The sequence below is a fragment of the Perna viridis genome, chromosome 6 (assembly GCF_037379345.1).
Source record: "Perna viridis isolate PV_CMFRI_1.1 ecotype Kerala chromosome 6, ASM3737934v1, whole genome shotgun sequence".
Taxonomy (NCBI): Eukaryota; Metazoa; Mollusca; class Bivalvia; order Mytilida; family Mytilidae; genus Perna; species Perna viridis.
In genome coordinates, this window is record NC_142450.1 from 23,071,458 (window position 1) to 23,088,568 (window position 17,111).

Genomic DNA, 17,111 nt, shown 5'->3' on the forward strand with positions numbered 1-17,111 from the left:
TGGCTATCTCCTCATCTAAAATATTTTTTGCAGGATGTTTCTACACACAATGATGGTGTGCAAGGTCATAGGATCTTGATTTTCATGAAATATTTCGGAAATTGGTGAAAGTTAGACTTAGTCATTTTCATCATAAATAGGGCTATATGTCTTGTATGGCTATCTCCTCATCTAAAATATTTTTTGCAGGATGTTTCTACACACAATGATGGTGTGCAAGGTCATAGGATCTTGATTTTCATGAAATATTTCGGAAATTGGTGAAAGTTAGACTTAGTCATTTTCATCATAAATAGGGCTATATGTCTTGTATGGCTATCTCCTCATCTAAAATATTTTTTGCAGGATGTTTCTTCACACAATGATGGTGTACAAGGTCATAGGATCTTGATTTTCATGAAATATTTCGGAAATTGGTGAAAGTTAGACTTAGTCATTTTCATCATAAATAGGGCTATATGTCTTGTATGGCTATCTCTTCATTTAAAATATTTTTTACAGGATGTTTCTACACACAATGATGGTGTACAAGGTCATAGGATCTTGATTTTCATGAAATATTACGGAACTGGGTGATAGATGGACTTCGGAGTATTACGGAACTGGGTGATAGTTAGACTTTGTAGTTTTTGTCAGAAATATATCCCCAGCAACAAAGTTAGGGATTTGTGATTGGGGGTATTAACATTTCTTATGTGTCTGTCAGCCAGTCCATCAGTCCTCCTTTTCTCATCCCAACTTTTTTTGCAGTGCTTAGCCTAACATACCAAATATTTACTGCATCAACCAACAGTATATTTCTGAATCTGTAAACCATGTCTTCATACAAAAATAAACATGTTCTTAATTTGGCAAATTTAGTGATCGGTCATCATTTGTGTCTTACAGACACATTTAATTTATTAAAAAAAATCACTACTTAAAATTGACTTGGGGGCTCCTTTGACAAACAAGGTTTCTAGTTTCAAGTCTATTCTCAATCTAAGCATGTGAAAGACCGACACAAACATCTGTTGGAGTTTGATAAAATGACCAACGTAAGCTGTCAAAATTTCCAGACTTTTTGGTCAGACAGCAGTTTTTTTGCATACATCTCCAAAACTGTTAAGTTAAACCAAATTCTGACATGGGGCATAAGTGTTCACCTTGAGCTGTTATGTAATCTATCATGATCTCCTAAATGTGACCTTGAACTTTGACCAAGAAATTATTTTATGTTGAATGGTGATGACGAAAGATTGTTCTGGGTGGCCTTTTTCTCACTGGAATAACAGGGCATAGGAGAACCCCATGCCAAATTTTGTATAGAGGTTCTAAAAACACTTTGAAGGCATTTCCAACATTTAACAGTGCCTTCGGTACTCTTTTGAACTTGCAGCATTCATGAACATATGCTCTTTTTCAGCAATTTTCTGTCAAACATTGCAACAAAGTATGATATCTTTACTTACTTAGTGAATAGGGCATGATTTGCAATATGAGCGATTCAGGCTCTCCGTGAGCCTCTTGTTTTTAGCTCACCTGGCCTATAGGGCCACATGAGTTCAGTTATCCAAGTGAGTGATTCAAGAACCTTGGGTCCTCTTATATATTTACATACACCTACTCATAGACAAAGAACATTATTTGTCAGTGAATTTTAGTTTCATTTCTCATTTCCTGGTCAGCTTATTTAATTTTTTGTTTTATATTTTCTTAGTGGAATGAAATGCTTCTACAAGATAAAAAAGATAAAATAAATTTAGACCTTCCATAATTTGAAAACTTCAGTTGGTCTGGCAGTTTTTGGTATGAAAAATTTTCATTCTTTTATTTTTAGACAAACCACCCAGTGTAAATAATGTGAGCAGAGACACCAACAAAATCAGTCTATCATTCAACCTGCCGTGTGAAAACCCACCTGTAACCATTGAATACAATGTCTCATACACTGCTTTAGATCATACCTGTACAGGGAACCTGGTTAATATTACCAGATGGATATCATGTTATATGCACACATCATGTGACCTGACAGGACTAATCAGTTATTGGGACTATTACATTTCGATTCAGGAAGCTGTTGATAATGTCAGTGGACCATGGAGTACAGTGTGGGATGTAAAGACACTTCCTACAAGTAAGCTTTTTTAACCTGTTTCACCAGTGGTGAAAGCAGGTCTAGTAGTGGTTTGACTCTGCCCGTCAATCTGTCTGTCCATCACACTTAGGGGGAGCCTTCTTTGTGTAATTTGAAACTGAAAATGAATCTAAAAACTTTTCACTCAGCCATTCTATGTCACTTTATGTGGTGGCGGCACCTCCTTTTTGTAATCTGTAACTCAAAAAGTATTAAACAATTGTATTTAAACTTAGCATAGTGTTTATATACACATGAATTTGTGTACTACCCATTTTGAAAAATTAGATAAATATTCATATGAATTTTACAGCAATATATGCTTCAATTGGTACATTACATTGGAATTTTTATTTCATTAAAAAAATGTCCATTTTATGTTGCTTTTACTTTTGACATGCTATGATAGAAATAATAGCAGAAACATGTTTTGTCATTCATAGTTTGTCAATAATTTCTTCATGTTTTATCATTTTTTCTTTCAAAGAACTTCTTAATTTTCTCAGCTATTTCATTCTGTAATCCTGATATATTAACTTTAAAAAGAAATAAAGCATTCTGTGTAAGAGTAGTGTAGTGTTTCATGATCCATTCTCTGTCTTATTGTTTATGGGCATACTTGATATGTCCCTGATGGTGGCTAAAGGTAGAGAGGCCCAAAAATTAAGACTTAGGATCTGATAAACGATGGGTCCAAAAAAATTATGTGATGGTAAGAAAAAGCGATATATTATTAATGAGCAGGCACCATAGATGCAGTAGACCACTTTGATAGTTTTTGTCATCAACAAACTACAAGGTCCCCTTTAACCTTTCAGAGCAATCCATGTTACGTGCCTGTCTTATTATACCATCTTTTGAAGGTGAAGGGTATAAAGGGGTATGGGTGTCTGACCTATCTTCCTTCCTTCTGTTTCACAGTGGGTATGCATTTCTCATCTGTTACTTCTCCTTCACCACTGAATGGAATTTAGTGGAACTTTCACAGAATCATTTTTTTAGATTTTGATCAAAACACATTTTGAGGTTAAAAGATGAATGTTATCAAATGGGAGAGTGGTAGTATCAAGTTAGTGAGCATTTCTCACAGTTTTTCTTGTGTATTATATTACATGTAATCATGTTTAAAACGTCTATAGGACCTGACAGAATTAGGAACTTGAATATATCACACATTAATTCAACAAGTATGACAGTATGCTGGGATAGGCCATGCTTGATCAATAGCAATATAATCTGGTACATGGTTTCTACTGGTAACATTACAAAGAATATATCAGTGAACTTGATTGATGGAAAAATTTACCAAACCCAGTGTGAAGAGTTATCTCCCCTCCTGCCATACACACACTACTCTGTGACTGTGGTAGCTGGAAATGATCAAGGTGTGGGAAAACCTGTTACAGGAAAAGACGTGAGGACTACAGTTGCAAGTTAGTATTGATAATATGACTGTGGTATAATTAAGGTAGAAAATAGAAATACTACTTGACAATGAATATGAAGATTAACAAAGTTCAGTGCATGAGTTCAGTGATCTCAGAGTTTTCAGATGATATTTTTATTATTGGTAACTTCAAATAGATTATTGGTTATATTATTAATAAAAATTGTAAAAATGAATTATCAGATTTCTCCAATCAAAGATAATTAAGAAAACAAAATTTCAGTACAAGTGAGCTTTAAGGTTGTGTTGTATAGTATAATAATGTTTTTGTTTTGCCTGCGACAAACGTTGAAAAAGGCAAGACTAAGGTATAACTTTTACAGTGGCAATGTTGACATCCACATAAAGATTTTCATGTTAAATTTTCTGAAAAGGTCAGTTTATGAGTATGAACCCCTTGGTCCAGGAAAATCACATTTGATATGCAATTTCATTAGCATCACCATATCACAATTCTGTATCCATTTCATGCCATCACTTAATTTCTGTTAACAATTTTTTTGAAAAATCTTCTCCTCTGAAACTACTGATCACAATTATATGAAACTTTTCACAGATGTTCCTCACCTGGTCCATGCTCTCAGTTTTTAGTGGAGTCCGAGTTGCTCATTTGTTTTTGGTACTTTGTATGTATTATTTTAGTTACTTAATGTTTTTGTTGTGTATGTCTGTTTTCCATGTTTGGTGTTCATCCCTGGATTGCTTTCTTTTGATTCCACTGGAACTTTGGTTCCCTTGATTACTCTTGCACAAAAGCTGTGTTTAGATTTTTGATCCGTGAAAAAAATATGGCAGTTGTTGGTATTTTGAGACCACAGGGGTCAAGTCACCAATTTCTACATATATCTCAAAAACTAAAAGAGGTATTTTAAAATAAATGGACCTTCCTTCCTCAGCTGGAAGAGCTCTACAAAAGTCTGTATTAGGTCAAAGTTATTGGACAACTCTTTGTTAGAGTAATTGCCCTTGAAAGGTGAAAAATAATGATTTTAACAGTTTTCAGCCTATATCTTGAAAACTATTGTAAATAGGTTTGTTTGTTTGTTTGTTGGGGTTTAACGTCTGAGCAATAATATTTCAGCTATGTTCAGACGATGAACATGAAATTGATGATAAAATGAACATGAAATAATGAAATGAAAAAGGGGTGGGACACAAGGACAATGGGGTCAGACAATTTTGACTTGATGAAATGATCTTTATGATAAGGCCTACAAAAGTCTCCATCAAGTCAAAATTGTCTGACCACTACTTGTTGGAGTAATTGCTGTTGAAATGTGAAAAATTATGGTTTTTGTAGTTTTCAGCTCAGCCAATATTCTAAATATGTAAAAGATAGAAAAAAAAACTTTCAATTGATGAAATGATGCTGTGATAAGGCCTTCAAGAGTCACTTAGATCAAAGTTGTTGGATGACTCTTTATTAGAGTTATTGCCCTTGAAAGGGGAAAAATGGTAAGTTTTGGCCAATATCTTAGATATTATGATAGATAAAAAAAAAACCTTCTATTTGATGAAATAGCTCTTATGATAAAGCCTGCTAAAGTCTAATGGGTCATTAAAGTTGTAGGATGAGTTTTTGTGAGAATTAATGCCCTTGAAGGGCAAAAATTTAACCAGGTGAGTGATTCAGACTCTGGAAGCCTCTAATTGGTATACAGTTTCTATTTTATGATGAAATGTTTATCAATACAAGGAGACTTCCTGTTGTTCTTATCAAAGTTGTTTTATAGGACCAAATCAACCAAGGGGTATAAATGTGATGAAAATTTACTCCAGAAGACTTGTTATAAGCTGGTTACCTCCCTTTCCCTTTCCTGGACCTACTACATACAGAGTCATTGTCAGGGATTCCTCATCAAACAAATCATGTGATACAAGAGGTGAATACTTTTAATATTCTGAATGATCAAATTTCCTTAAACCATTTTAGGATCACAATTAAGGGTTAAGACCAAGAGAATAAGTGATTAGAACTTAATTGTTTTACAAGTATTAACCATCCACAAAATATAATGGTGAAAAAATTGTAAAATATGAGCTACAATAAAGGTAGAAATTTCTTGATAAAAATTAAAAATGCATCAAAGTAACCACAAAATTTCCTTTGGTCTGAATGACTTGAGAAAAAGGTTATGTTACATTTCTTATTTTAACTTGTCAGGAGCTTTGAAGCAAGAATGTAAACATGGAACATTTTATTTTCTCTTTTCAATGCTCATTAGAATATAATGAAACTGAATGTACTGTAAATGGGTTAGAAGAGTTCTGGGATTACAACATCATTGTGGTCGCTCACACAACTTCTGGAGAAAGCCAATCACAACCTCAAACAGTAAAGACAAAACAATCCGGTAAGTCAAGCAGTAAAGACAAAAGAATCGGGTAAATCAAGCAGTAAAGACAAAAGAATTGGATAAGTCAAGCAGTAAAGACAAAAGAATTGGGTAAGTCAAGCAGTAAAGACAAAACAATGGGATAAGTCAAGCAGTAAAGACAAAAGAATCGGGTAAGCCAAGCAGTAAAGACAAAACAATCCGGTAAGTCAAGCAGTAAAGACAAAACAATGGGATAAGTCAAGCAGTAAAGACAAAACAATCGGGTAAGTCAAGCAGTAAAGACAAAAGAATTGGGTAAGTAAAGCAGTAAAGACAAAACAATCGGATAAGTCAAGCAGTAAAGACAAAAGAATTGGGTAAGTCAAGCAGTAAAGACAAAACAAAGGGATAAGTCAAGCAGTAAAGACAAAACAATAGGATAAGTCAAGCAGTAAAGACAAAACAATGGGATAAGTTAAGCAGTAAAGACAAAACAATCGGGTAAGTCAAGCAGTAAAGACAAAACAATCGGGTAAGTCATGCACTAAAGACAAAACAATCGGGTATGTCAAGCAGTAAAGACAAAACAATCAGGTAAGTCTTTTCTTATTATTAGATAGGAACCTCTATGTTTGTACAGTCGACTCCACTTAATCGCATATCGCTTTATTGCATATTTCGGTTATTAGCATAATTTTCTCCTGCACAAAACCATTTCCTATTATTCTATTAGGGAAAAAATCGCTTATTTGCATAGGCCTTGGAGGTGCATTTCGGTTTATTGCATAGAGAATTTTGCCTCGTCCAGGTAAAGACAGGTTTTCCCAAATTCTATCTTAAGCCTTCGGGTCATAAATATGTCAATCATATTTATTGTTGTAAAAACTAGATTATCATCAATCAGGAGGTGTTAATAATGGATTAAAAAAATCATGGACATAAAAGACAATATAAATGATTTCTAATTACATTAAAATAAACAAGCACCTAGGTGAACAATGACTTCTGACGACATGCCGAACATCACCTTATGATGCGGCTTGAGGTTCGGCTTGGGGTATTTTTTTGTCCCTATTTAAATTCTTCCGACTACAAATGATTATCAATGTAAATTTAATTTTCTTTAATGAGCTGAACAGTTTTGAGTGAGCTTGGGTTACTAGGCATAAATATTATACGAAAATTAAAAGTCATTCATTCAGTACAATGTCTAATGAAATTCAACTACCCTAAGGTGCCCCATACATCCACACTTCATAGGAATATATCGAGGTCAATGACGCGTATAATACACAACTATCAGTGTACAATGAACAGAGGAATAAAAACACAGACCATTTCAAAAGCCCACAAACTGCAAACATTGATGAATATTACACTGAATCCTGGCTGTATTTGTGTTTGTTTGTCTGTCTCTGCAACTCCCTATAAATGGATTAACAGATTTTGATGATATTGTTGATTACAGGGGAGATGATCCAACATAAAGCCCACTAACCATTTCTAACTTTTCCATTACTTTACATGTTAGAATAAGTATTTTCAAAATTTCACTGTGAATTCTCTTCACATATGACTTTATAGAAGTACATACCATTCAGAAGTTTTGAAAATAAGGATTTCAAATAAATCTGTTAATGGTACAATTATGGTAGAAATTTGGCTTAAAATGGACTTGAAAAAGTTATACATGTATTGGGAATCCACATTTTTACTTTTCCTGTTACCTGACAGAATGGAGGCACATTACTTGCACAATTTAAAAAAAAATCATAAACATTTGTATGAAATTAAAAATATGATTTTAAAGTACACATTATCAGCTTCATTTTGACTACTTTTGATCATCATACACACAGATCATGCACTTTCCAGGTGTATTTGGTAAAAACACAAAAGGATGATCCTGAAATTATAAGTAAGACATTTTTATATTCAGTCCACATGAAAAGCAGTCACTCATAGTTTTAGCTTAAAGAGGTAATTTCTAGGGAAAAGTGTGAGGGTTGACAGATGGCATAATTTATCACAGAGAATATGATGCCATATTGAAAAAAAAGAATAAAAAAATTGGAAATAAATTTAAGCATAAAGCAGTATGGAGAATGACATTTATAAGTGATTTTAATTTAGTTCATTTCATTTTGTTCGTACTGATTATTCTTACTGTCCTTTTGTTGATTTCACAAAAAATCATAATTGTAAATTTGTACTAAATTATGATGTCATAATGTTATTTTCATTTATGATGTCATAACTTAAGACTTGTTTTACACCTACCACCCTTTGGGAAATTGATGACTGATAATTTCATTATTAGGTGACTGCACTCATTCTTAATATATCAGTGACTTTACATCATACTGTGAAAATACTATTGTTTGTTGGTTACCGAATTTTGTGGTTTTCATGTGTTTGGTAAACCATGAAATTTTGTTCCAAACGAAAAGGAAATTTTTGCATTTGTTTGTATGATAGAGTTATCAAATCCAGGAATTCAAGAATCAATGAACTGATCATTTTTTCCTAAACCACGAAAATTGGTATCTGCAATTAAAAGTACTTACACAGTGTAACTGTGGGAGTAAATCTTGTTTTTAGGATCTTGACAGATATATCTGGTGTTAACCCAGATCCTTGCCCTATGAGGGCTGTCTGCAATACTTGTGTTGATTTTTTTTCAATGAATAAATCAGCCATATTTCAATCATAAAACATTCCTGTATTTAACATGGAGTTACAATGATGAAGTTTCTTTGGAATACTTTCGTATCAATGCTGGATTTGTGGATTATTTTGTTTTTTAGTACTTGTTGTATTCATTTTACTTTTTTAATCTTAACACTTCCTTAATATTTAGTTCTGTTACTGCTAATGAGAGTTTTCTCCTTGAAACACAGGAATTTGCCTTATTTATATGATTGTTTTTTTTTTTTGTTTTTTTTGTTTTTTTTTTTGTATTTACCTATAATTTATGTTGCTGATATATATGTGCTTAATGAAGTAGACTTAAGGTAAGGGACACAACTATTAAAAATCATTGGAACGTATGTATTCTGCATTTTACATCTGTCTTATGTAAGCATCTAATTAACTTGGATTCATTTTATTCTGCTTCAAACGAAAGCTTGAGAGGCTTTGGTGAAATTGAATATGATACAAACATATCACTGATTTCATGAGTTATGTCCCTTACCCTAGGTCTACCTCCTTAAATAACAATTGACTTCATAGACTGTGATGGTTTTTATGGTTGTTTTTTTTTCCTGTTTTTTGTCTCTCCTGCACTGAATGTCTGAAAAGTCAAAACTAAGGTATAAAAATTACTTTTCCAGTGTTACAGTTGAATATATTGGCATTGGTCGATGCATCCATGATAAGATTTTTATTGTTAAGATTTCTGATTAGGTCAGTTTGATATGGACCACTTGTGCTAGGTCAATCATATTTGGTATGCAGTTGAATAAGCATCACTATACTACAATTCTGTATCCATTTTATGCATATGCCCCTGCAATCAGGGTCTATGAACTTAAAACAATTAAAATTTAACATTGAGATTATATGTTGATTTTTCTGATTAGGTTATTCAAACATGAATCACTTGTACTAGGTCAATTGTACTGGTATGTAGTTCCATTACACATTCCAGTCACAGTCTTTTGACTTTATAATTTTACGTTACAGAAATGTCACTTTGTCACAGTTCCATATATGCAAACAAAAAAATAGACCATAGCAACTTGTCCTCTTTGGTGGTGTCAATTTGTTGTGATGATATTATAAGTTGTCTGTGATATATAGAATTAGTAATGATGTTACTATCAGTCAAGTTTTGAATATTAGTGTCCATATGCAACAGACAAGACGTGTCTCTGTGATAACAGCTCATTTATGTAGCACTCCACATGAGAATCATGCAAAATGTGATTCATGGTTGAAAAGCCTACATATTTTTATTTTTGATATTTTGTTTAACATGCCATAGTTAATAGAAAGTAACATGTGGTTTTTCATATTACCTATGTTCATAAGAGATAAAAAATTTATAGAATGCATTATGGATTTCAAAATTAAGGGAGATAACTCTGTAAATGACACTCAAGTACAATAGAATTTATTAGATTTTCAATGTCGATTATCTCCTAAGAGCAGGCATATATGAATGAATAATTACACATTTCACTATATAGACCCATAAAACAACTTAATTACAAAAATAAAGATATGTAGCCTTTTTTGGGGTGTATCATATTTTTCAGATTTTGTATGATTCTTACAAAGACAGCTACTTAAAAAGAGTGTTTCTTTTGGGGTTCATAATATTGTTGGTTTTGTAAAGTCTGAACCATTTTTAATGACAAATATTCCTATTGGGAATTTCAAATCATGGTAATGGTTATGCAAGGATTGCTGTAATGACCCAGAGGCAATGATGAGGGCCTTTTCAGCCTTCAGAGGCCATAAATGATACCAAGGGCATATTGGTTCTTATATTAGTATTGGGTCTCTTTTCTATTCCAGCTCCTGGGCCAGTAAGTAGTCTACAAGTTCACCCAGAAAATGACCTTGAAAAGTTACGGAAGGTGTTCGTTCAATTTCAGCCTCCAGTATATAGAGAACGCAATGGTATTATTAAAGCCTATTATATAAGTTGCTCTGATGTAAGGTCACAGAAAGTCCTAAATGTGGTAAGTTTTTAAATAATTGACCAGATGATAATAAGGTGCTGGGTTGCTATTTACAATGTTGTGTTATTGATAACAATCCTGCTTTGTACCTATGCATCAAATCATATCAAAATTATCATTCTCAATTAAATTAACTGTAATTAAGTATGGTTCTGTTTAAAAACCAGGAGTGGGTGGTTCATCATATCTTAAGATAATCAATGAAACTGTTCAAATACATTTGTTAGGTCGTAATTAAACAACTCTTCCTATATTCATTTCCTTGAATCTGTAATAAATTGTGAAATATTTTTTGACTGGTTTTTCTTATATTGTAAAAATTCTTGTTGAAAATTTTCCTGTACTTTTCTGTAGTAGAATGTATCCAAATTTTAATCACTAATCATAAGCTGCACTTAAAATGAAGGTCTATGTGAGTCTTTTATATGTACTTGTATCTAGCCTTTTATTGATTGGTACTGTCTGATTTTTACTGTTTTTTGTTTAAATCCTGTTGTTCCTGTTATAGTTCATTTTTACTGTTAATTTTAAATTTTGACATTTTTTGATTTTTTGACCTCATAAAACATCCAAAAACTTCCTCTTTTCACTGAAACTTATTTAATGAAAAGAAATATTTCTTCTAGATAAAACTTCCGGCAGGAGATGACCTGATCAAACATGATTTTGTTGTACCAACCCAAGTACTACTCAACATTAGTGTAAGTATGGGATGAAAAAGTCTGTCTGTCGAACTTCTAAGATTGTGAATGATAGTTAAAAAAACACTCAAACAAATGATTTCAAACCATTACTTAACATGTTGGACCATAGAATTCTTGTTATGGTTGACTAAGGTCTTTAGTGTTTTTGAACTTTATGAAATTATGGTTCATTTTAGCTTATAAAAAAATTGGATTAATTGAATACAGGGGTTTCTGTAAACAATAAATAAATTTTCTTACATACTGGTAATCAATTTTAATCCATTATTGGAGAACATAATAACTTACATTGTCCATTTTGTTTCTTTATTTTTTTTTAAATGAGATGTATATATTATTTTATAGAATTTGTGGGGGTATTTAGGAATCACCATGTCTGTACATCTCTTTATTTGTCCTTCCATTCTTCTCTCCACATTTCTTGTGAGTGCAAACTCCTCTTAAACCACCCAAGGGATTTTGATGATATTTTTAAAGAAGATTGAACCTCATGTGTAGATGTACATGAAGAAATATAATTTCTGTCAGAGGACTTCAAACTTATGTGTTTTACATAAAACATTTAACCCCATTTAAATCACTTATGTGGTTATAATTGACATATTTTTAGTTTCAAAAATTCTATTCTCACTCTACTGTGTTAAATGAAAACTATGATTCTATAAGGTGAAAGGAAAGATGGCGAAATAACAATAAGTTAAAATATTGACATAACAGGCCCTTACACAGGTCCTTAATTCGGGTGTTAGCTTTAAAGGCCAGGGGCCTTTCTTCCAAAATGTCACCGTTGATAGTCACAGTAACCAAAAATGTAAGTTGTTGGTTTTAAAGGAGAATGGGATTGTACCCCTTACACACACACACACACACACACACACCCTCTGTGTATTGGCCTTTATTCCATATTTTAGGTGTTTGCAGAAACTATTGCAAATGGAACCCAGGTTTTTCATACAGTTTTGGTTCCTCAAAAAGGTAAAATAATTTCTTATGAATATATACTGTTTGATCTGGCTAGAAGTCTAGCAATATGATTTATTTGAAGCATGATAATTATTATATAGATAGCTGTGATAACTGAATGTTCCCAGTGTAGTAAATTTGGATAATTCACACTGTGAAATAAATTAGGTAATTTCACTCTCTGACTTTCTCCCGCAAAAACGTCACAACTTTGATATCAATCTGCCAATCACAGAATTTAAAATTCATGTTGAAAATGTCAATAAATTATGAAGGCAATCTATATAATAAATAGGATAATCAATTGGCTATCGTGAATAACCAAAATATGATCACTCGTGCCAAAAACGCTTGAGGATTTAACTCGTGTGCGGAACAAGTTCTGCACACTCGTTAAATCTAGGCGTTTTTCGGCATGCGTTATATTTTGATTATTCACTCTTTCCATTTAATTATCCTATTAATATCTTACATGTACATCAGGGCCAAGGGTCCGGAAATTTTGACAGCACATGTCGGTCATTTTATCAAACTTCAGCAGACGTTTGTGTAGTCGTTTACATGCTCAGATTGAGAATAAACTTAAAAAAAAAAAAGCAACCTTTTTGCAGCTATTTAAAGATAAGTATTGAAATTGGTGTTTTTTCATCACATACTCTGTCTTTTACAAAATGAATGAGTAAACAAGTATGGTACAAATATATTATTTCTTACGATTTTCTCTTGTTATGTTGTTTCTTTTTTTTCATTCAGAAATTCAGAGACATAAACACATAAAATATATTTATGTGTCTGAGAAATTTTAGTTAGTCAGTAAATCTAGGCGTTCTTCTGCACTCTTGTTGTATTTTGTTTATTCACCCTTTCCAATTAATTACCCTGTTATTATTTATGTTTGATACTACAAAAGTAACATTACCATTCAAGAAATTCCTTTTAGAATTAGATTATTCATCTTTTTTACAACATAGTTTTAACTAACAGTATTTGTCATTCGCGACAGTCAGTGACATATAATAATGCAACATACTTTTGTTTTCTACTTAGCCCATTTGTATTGTGTTCATTTATGAAAAGAGCAAATCTCAAAAGCTTTTTGCATTGATTTTTTTGTGTTGTGTTATTGAACTTGTCTAATATGTATCTGAGGCTGTAATTAACCATCATATTTACAAGATAGATTGCCTCTTGTTCTATACCATCAGCAAGTTAAGGTGACCATGTCATTTAACTGATAATCTCTTTATCACTATTTGTTTATGATATTGTACCTTTTTGTATACATTTTATGATATTGTACCTTTTTGTATACATTTTATGTTATTGTACCTTTTTGTATACATTTTTAATTTTCATTGAGAGGGGCATATGCATCTTTAGTTTCAAGCAATAGTTTCAGTTCTCACTGTATTGAGCTCACTCCAGGAAAGGATACTTTTAGTAGAATTAAAGGAAAAAACTGAAGATTTTCTTTTTTCTTTCACATTCTTGTATTAATATATCAGTGCATGAAGAATACCAGATATTTTTTGGATAAAATGTCTTCTGCATAAATTTCAATACTGACAAAGCAAAATAATTAAAATTGTTTCGATGTATAATGGAATTTTTCAATTACAGCTCAAGATTTCCCAGTAAGCAGTGCTGTTGGGGGAATAGTAGCTGCCTTTATTGTATTCATCATTGTTTTGGTAATAGTAGGAATACTCTACAAGAAGCAAATGTTGTGAGTTAATTTTATTATAGCACTTCTGTGGCATAAACTTACTACATCTATCATTCTACCCCATTCCGAAGGAGAAAGGGTATACTGTTTTACCCTTGTCCTTGTGTTCATCAACAACAAATATTTCAGTCACTTTTCTCAGCAAGTACTCATTACAGTGGCTTGAAATTTTAAAACATTCTTCCTGAAGGTTTGATCTATTTTTAGAAAAATTTGTCAACTTCCTGTTTATGGAAGACTTTGTTTATTTGCCTTATATTGTGATTAGCAGGATATCATTAATTAGCATTGGCTCATAGATTTCTTGTACATGTTACAGAATTAACCATTTACCATGCACCATTGCCAATGCATCACAAGAAATTAATTTTTACCATGCACACACACACACACACATTACTGGAGTATTATGTTATTTATTTATGCACCATTTGCAAAATGCAAAAAAATTGCAGTATGTTGAAATGAACCAGTTCCAGTTGAAAACCATTTGTAACTTTGAATGACTAACAAACACAATTGTTGGATCCCTTAGGGGGTAGATATTTAACCTTTCACGGGATTTAAATCAAATTCTGACATTAGGTGAGCTTGGTATTTCTGGCTTAAACAGGATAATGATGCAGTAATCTTTTATTTACAATCTGTGCTTGTAGGAGGTTTGTAGTGCTTTGTGTCCATCCACCCAATTGTCCATTTATCCATCCTCAACCTGTTTTGTCACAGTTTTTCTCTGCAATTACTAACCACATTCACTATATATTTTGACAGAAGCTTTACTTTTTCAAAATAATATATTTTGACTTTGCTAGGATAAGGAGTGGGGAATTCTTGAGTGAACTTTGAACAGATTTTCTTGTTTTATACATAAATTTCGAATTATTCTTTGCAGCTGTTTTAAATCACCAACACAGGTCAAAGAGGTGATCCAACTCAAAGCTGTAAGACAACCTAAGAAGAAGATATCTGTTGACAGTGAAGACAAGAGGAAGAATAGGTATGCTGTTACTATGGTTACTAAGGAAAACAATAAGAAGTATATATCTGGTAGAAAAAGAAGAATTTGAATAAAACTTGCTCCAAAGGTTTTAATGATGAAACTCATTGAATAGTCAAAAAATCAACACTTTAATACCAGCCTACATTGTTCATGTTATCTCCTTTGATAGTTGAAATTTCTACAAATTTGTTTTGTATGGGCTCTTGCACATGCATTTCTCAGTGAATTAGGAAAAATTCATGAGGATAATTTAAAAAAATCAGTATTCTCCCTTGAAAACAGAAATTTCTTCAAAATTTATTTTGTAATGTACCACTCACAAGCTTACATTTCACAATGAATTTTGATCAAATTTACACGAAAGTTAGCTATTATGAATCTCTCTCATGAACATACCCCAACATTTTAACTTGACCATTCTTAAAAACTGTTGTTATTACGGTTAAGGTCTCACTAACCACTTCTAACGTTTCCATTACTTTACATGTTAAAAAAGTAATTTACCGTTGCGAAGCTTGGAAAATAAGGCTTCAAAAATCATTATGCTAATGGTACGATCATAGTAGAAATTCTTCACAAAATTTACTTGAATAAATAATACTGAAAATCCACATTTTTACCTGTTCTGCTAACTGACAGCATGGAGGCAAATTACTCACACATGTAAACAATATTCATACACTTTGTAGTTAATTACATATATGATTTTAAAGTACACATTCTCAGCTTTATTTTGACTACTTTTAATCATAATACACACAAATAATGCACTTACAATGCATATGTCTAGGTTCAGTGTGTTTTTGGTACTACATAGGGGGATGGCCATTTGACCCGGAAGTGGTTAGTGAGACCTAAACCAAATCTCTTGTTGACTGTAGAATTTGGTTGATTTAGACAGTAGTGTGGTTTACCCAGTTTCCAAATACATTTAAATTGATAAGATATGACTTCAAAGAAACGTCTTGTTTAGACAGGTTTACAGTTTAATCAGGGTTTAAAATTCCAAACGATGTTACAACTGTCAAATTTTGGAAGAAAATGTTTGGTCATTCCCTCTACGGGAGTTTGAACTCTTACTGCTGTGACATTTATGGCATATAAATTAATTATGTGCTTAATTGATGTTTGCAGATTATTGATTATAGTGCTTTATTTTTTGTGATTATTCTTTTTACAGACCAGTTAAAATAGACAGGTTTTATCAGCATGTAGAAATAATGGCCAGGGACTCAAATCATTTCTTTTCCAAGGAATACAAGGTTTGTTGACTGTAAAGTATATTATTGATAGTCTATGGAAAGAAAATATGCAATTAATCTGTGTAGGAGGTTTGTTCTCTATTTCAAAGCCGCACTGAAGTACTTTACCATGCAAATTAATACAGCTATTGTATAGATTTCCTCCATTATTCATTGTTTTCAACATGAATTTTAAATTTTGTGAATGGCGGATAGATATATATGTTGTGATGTTTGGGTGGGTGATAGTCTGAGAGTGAAATTACCAAATTTTTTTCACATTGGACATTGTCCAAATTTTTTACACTTGGCACACTCAGTAAATCACGGCTTTCTATATAATGTTTTTTCTTATACAGTGGTAATATACAAATTTTTCATCACATTTTTCTCAGCTACTATTAATCACAGGTTATAATGTACTAAGCTTCCAATAGGTATGTTGTATTGTGGGATAGTCTTTTGTACTCATAAGTTATCTGTTTTAAAAAAAAAAACATGATGGAAAGTGGGTGTTTTCCTCATGAGCCAATTTCTTGTATTATTCCTTACATAGATACAATGCTTCCAATAGTCCTAGAATGAAATTGACATGTTGGGTTAGGCCATTTGAAGTTAATTTATTAGTTCTCATGGCCCTTCCTTGTTAAAATTGTTTATTTGGAGCTCTTTTTCATAGATGACAGAATTTTTTAAATATATGAGAATAGTTGTGTCATTTTTCCTTGAATGATTTTTTAAGCTGCTATATTTGCTGAATATCATATTAATTGGGCACCATATGATTATCATATGTGGCACATTTGGCTCTGTATATAAGGGTTTTTCTATGAAGATGTGTCTCATTATCATGAAATTTGGTATACATGTTTACATGATGAAAAAACTTTCTAGGAGTAAAA

At 32.2% G+C, this 17,111-nt stretch overlaps 1 protein-coding gene across 6 annotated transcripts in view; it reads left to right on the forward strand.

Moving 5' to 3' along the window:
• LOC148614133 (receptor-type tyrosine-protein phosphatase F-like) overlaps positions 1-17,111 on the forward strand; it is a 66,838-nt gene that overhangs the window by 35,176 nt on the left and 14,551 nt on the right. For all 6 annotated transcript variants that reach the window (XM_088587979.1, XM_088587978.1, XM_088587981.1 and 3 more), the window contains 10 exons: positions 1,820-2,119; positions 3,259-3,552; positions 5,300-5,449; positions 5,792-5,920; positions 10,409-10,575; positions 11,202-11,276; positions 12,191-12,254; positions 13,863-13,968; positions 14,861-14,965; positions 16,149-16,230. In XM_088587979.1, coding sequence (XP_088444105.1) covers positions 1,820-2,119; positions 3,259-3,552; positions 5,300-5,449; positions 5,792-5,920; positions 10,409-10,575; positions 11,202-11,276; positions 12,191-12,254; positions 13,863-13,968; positions 14,861-14,965; positions 16,149-16,230 — 1,472 coding nt within the window. The remainder of the gene's footprint in view (positions 1-1,819; positions 2,120-3,258; positions 3,553-5,299; positions 5,450-5,791; positions 5,921-10,408; positions 10,576-11,201; positions 11,277-12,190; positions 12,255-13,862; positions 13,969-14,860; positions 14,966-16,148; positions 16,231-17,111) is intronic.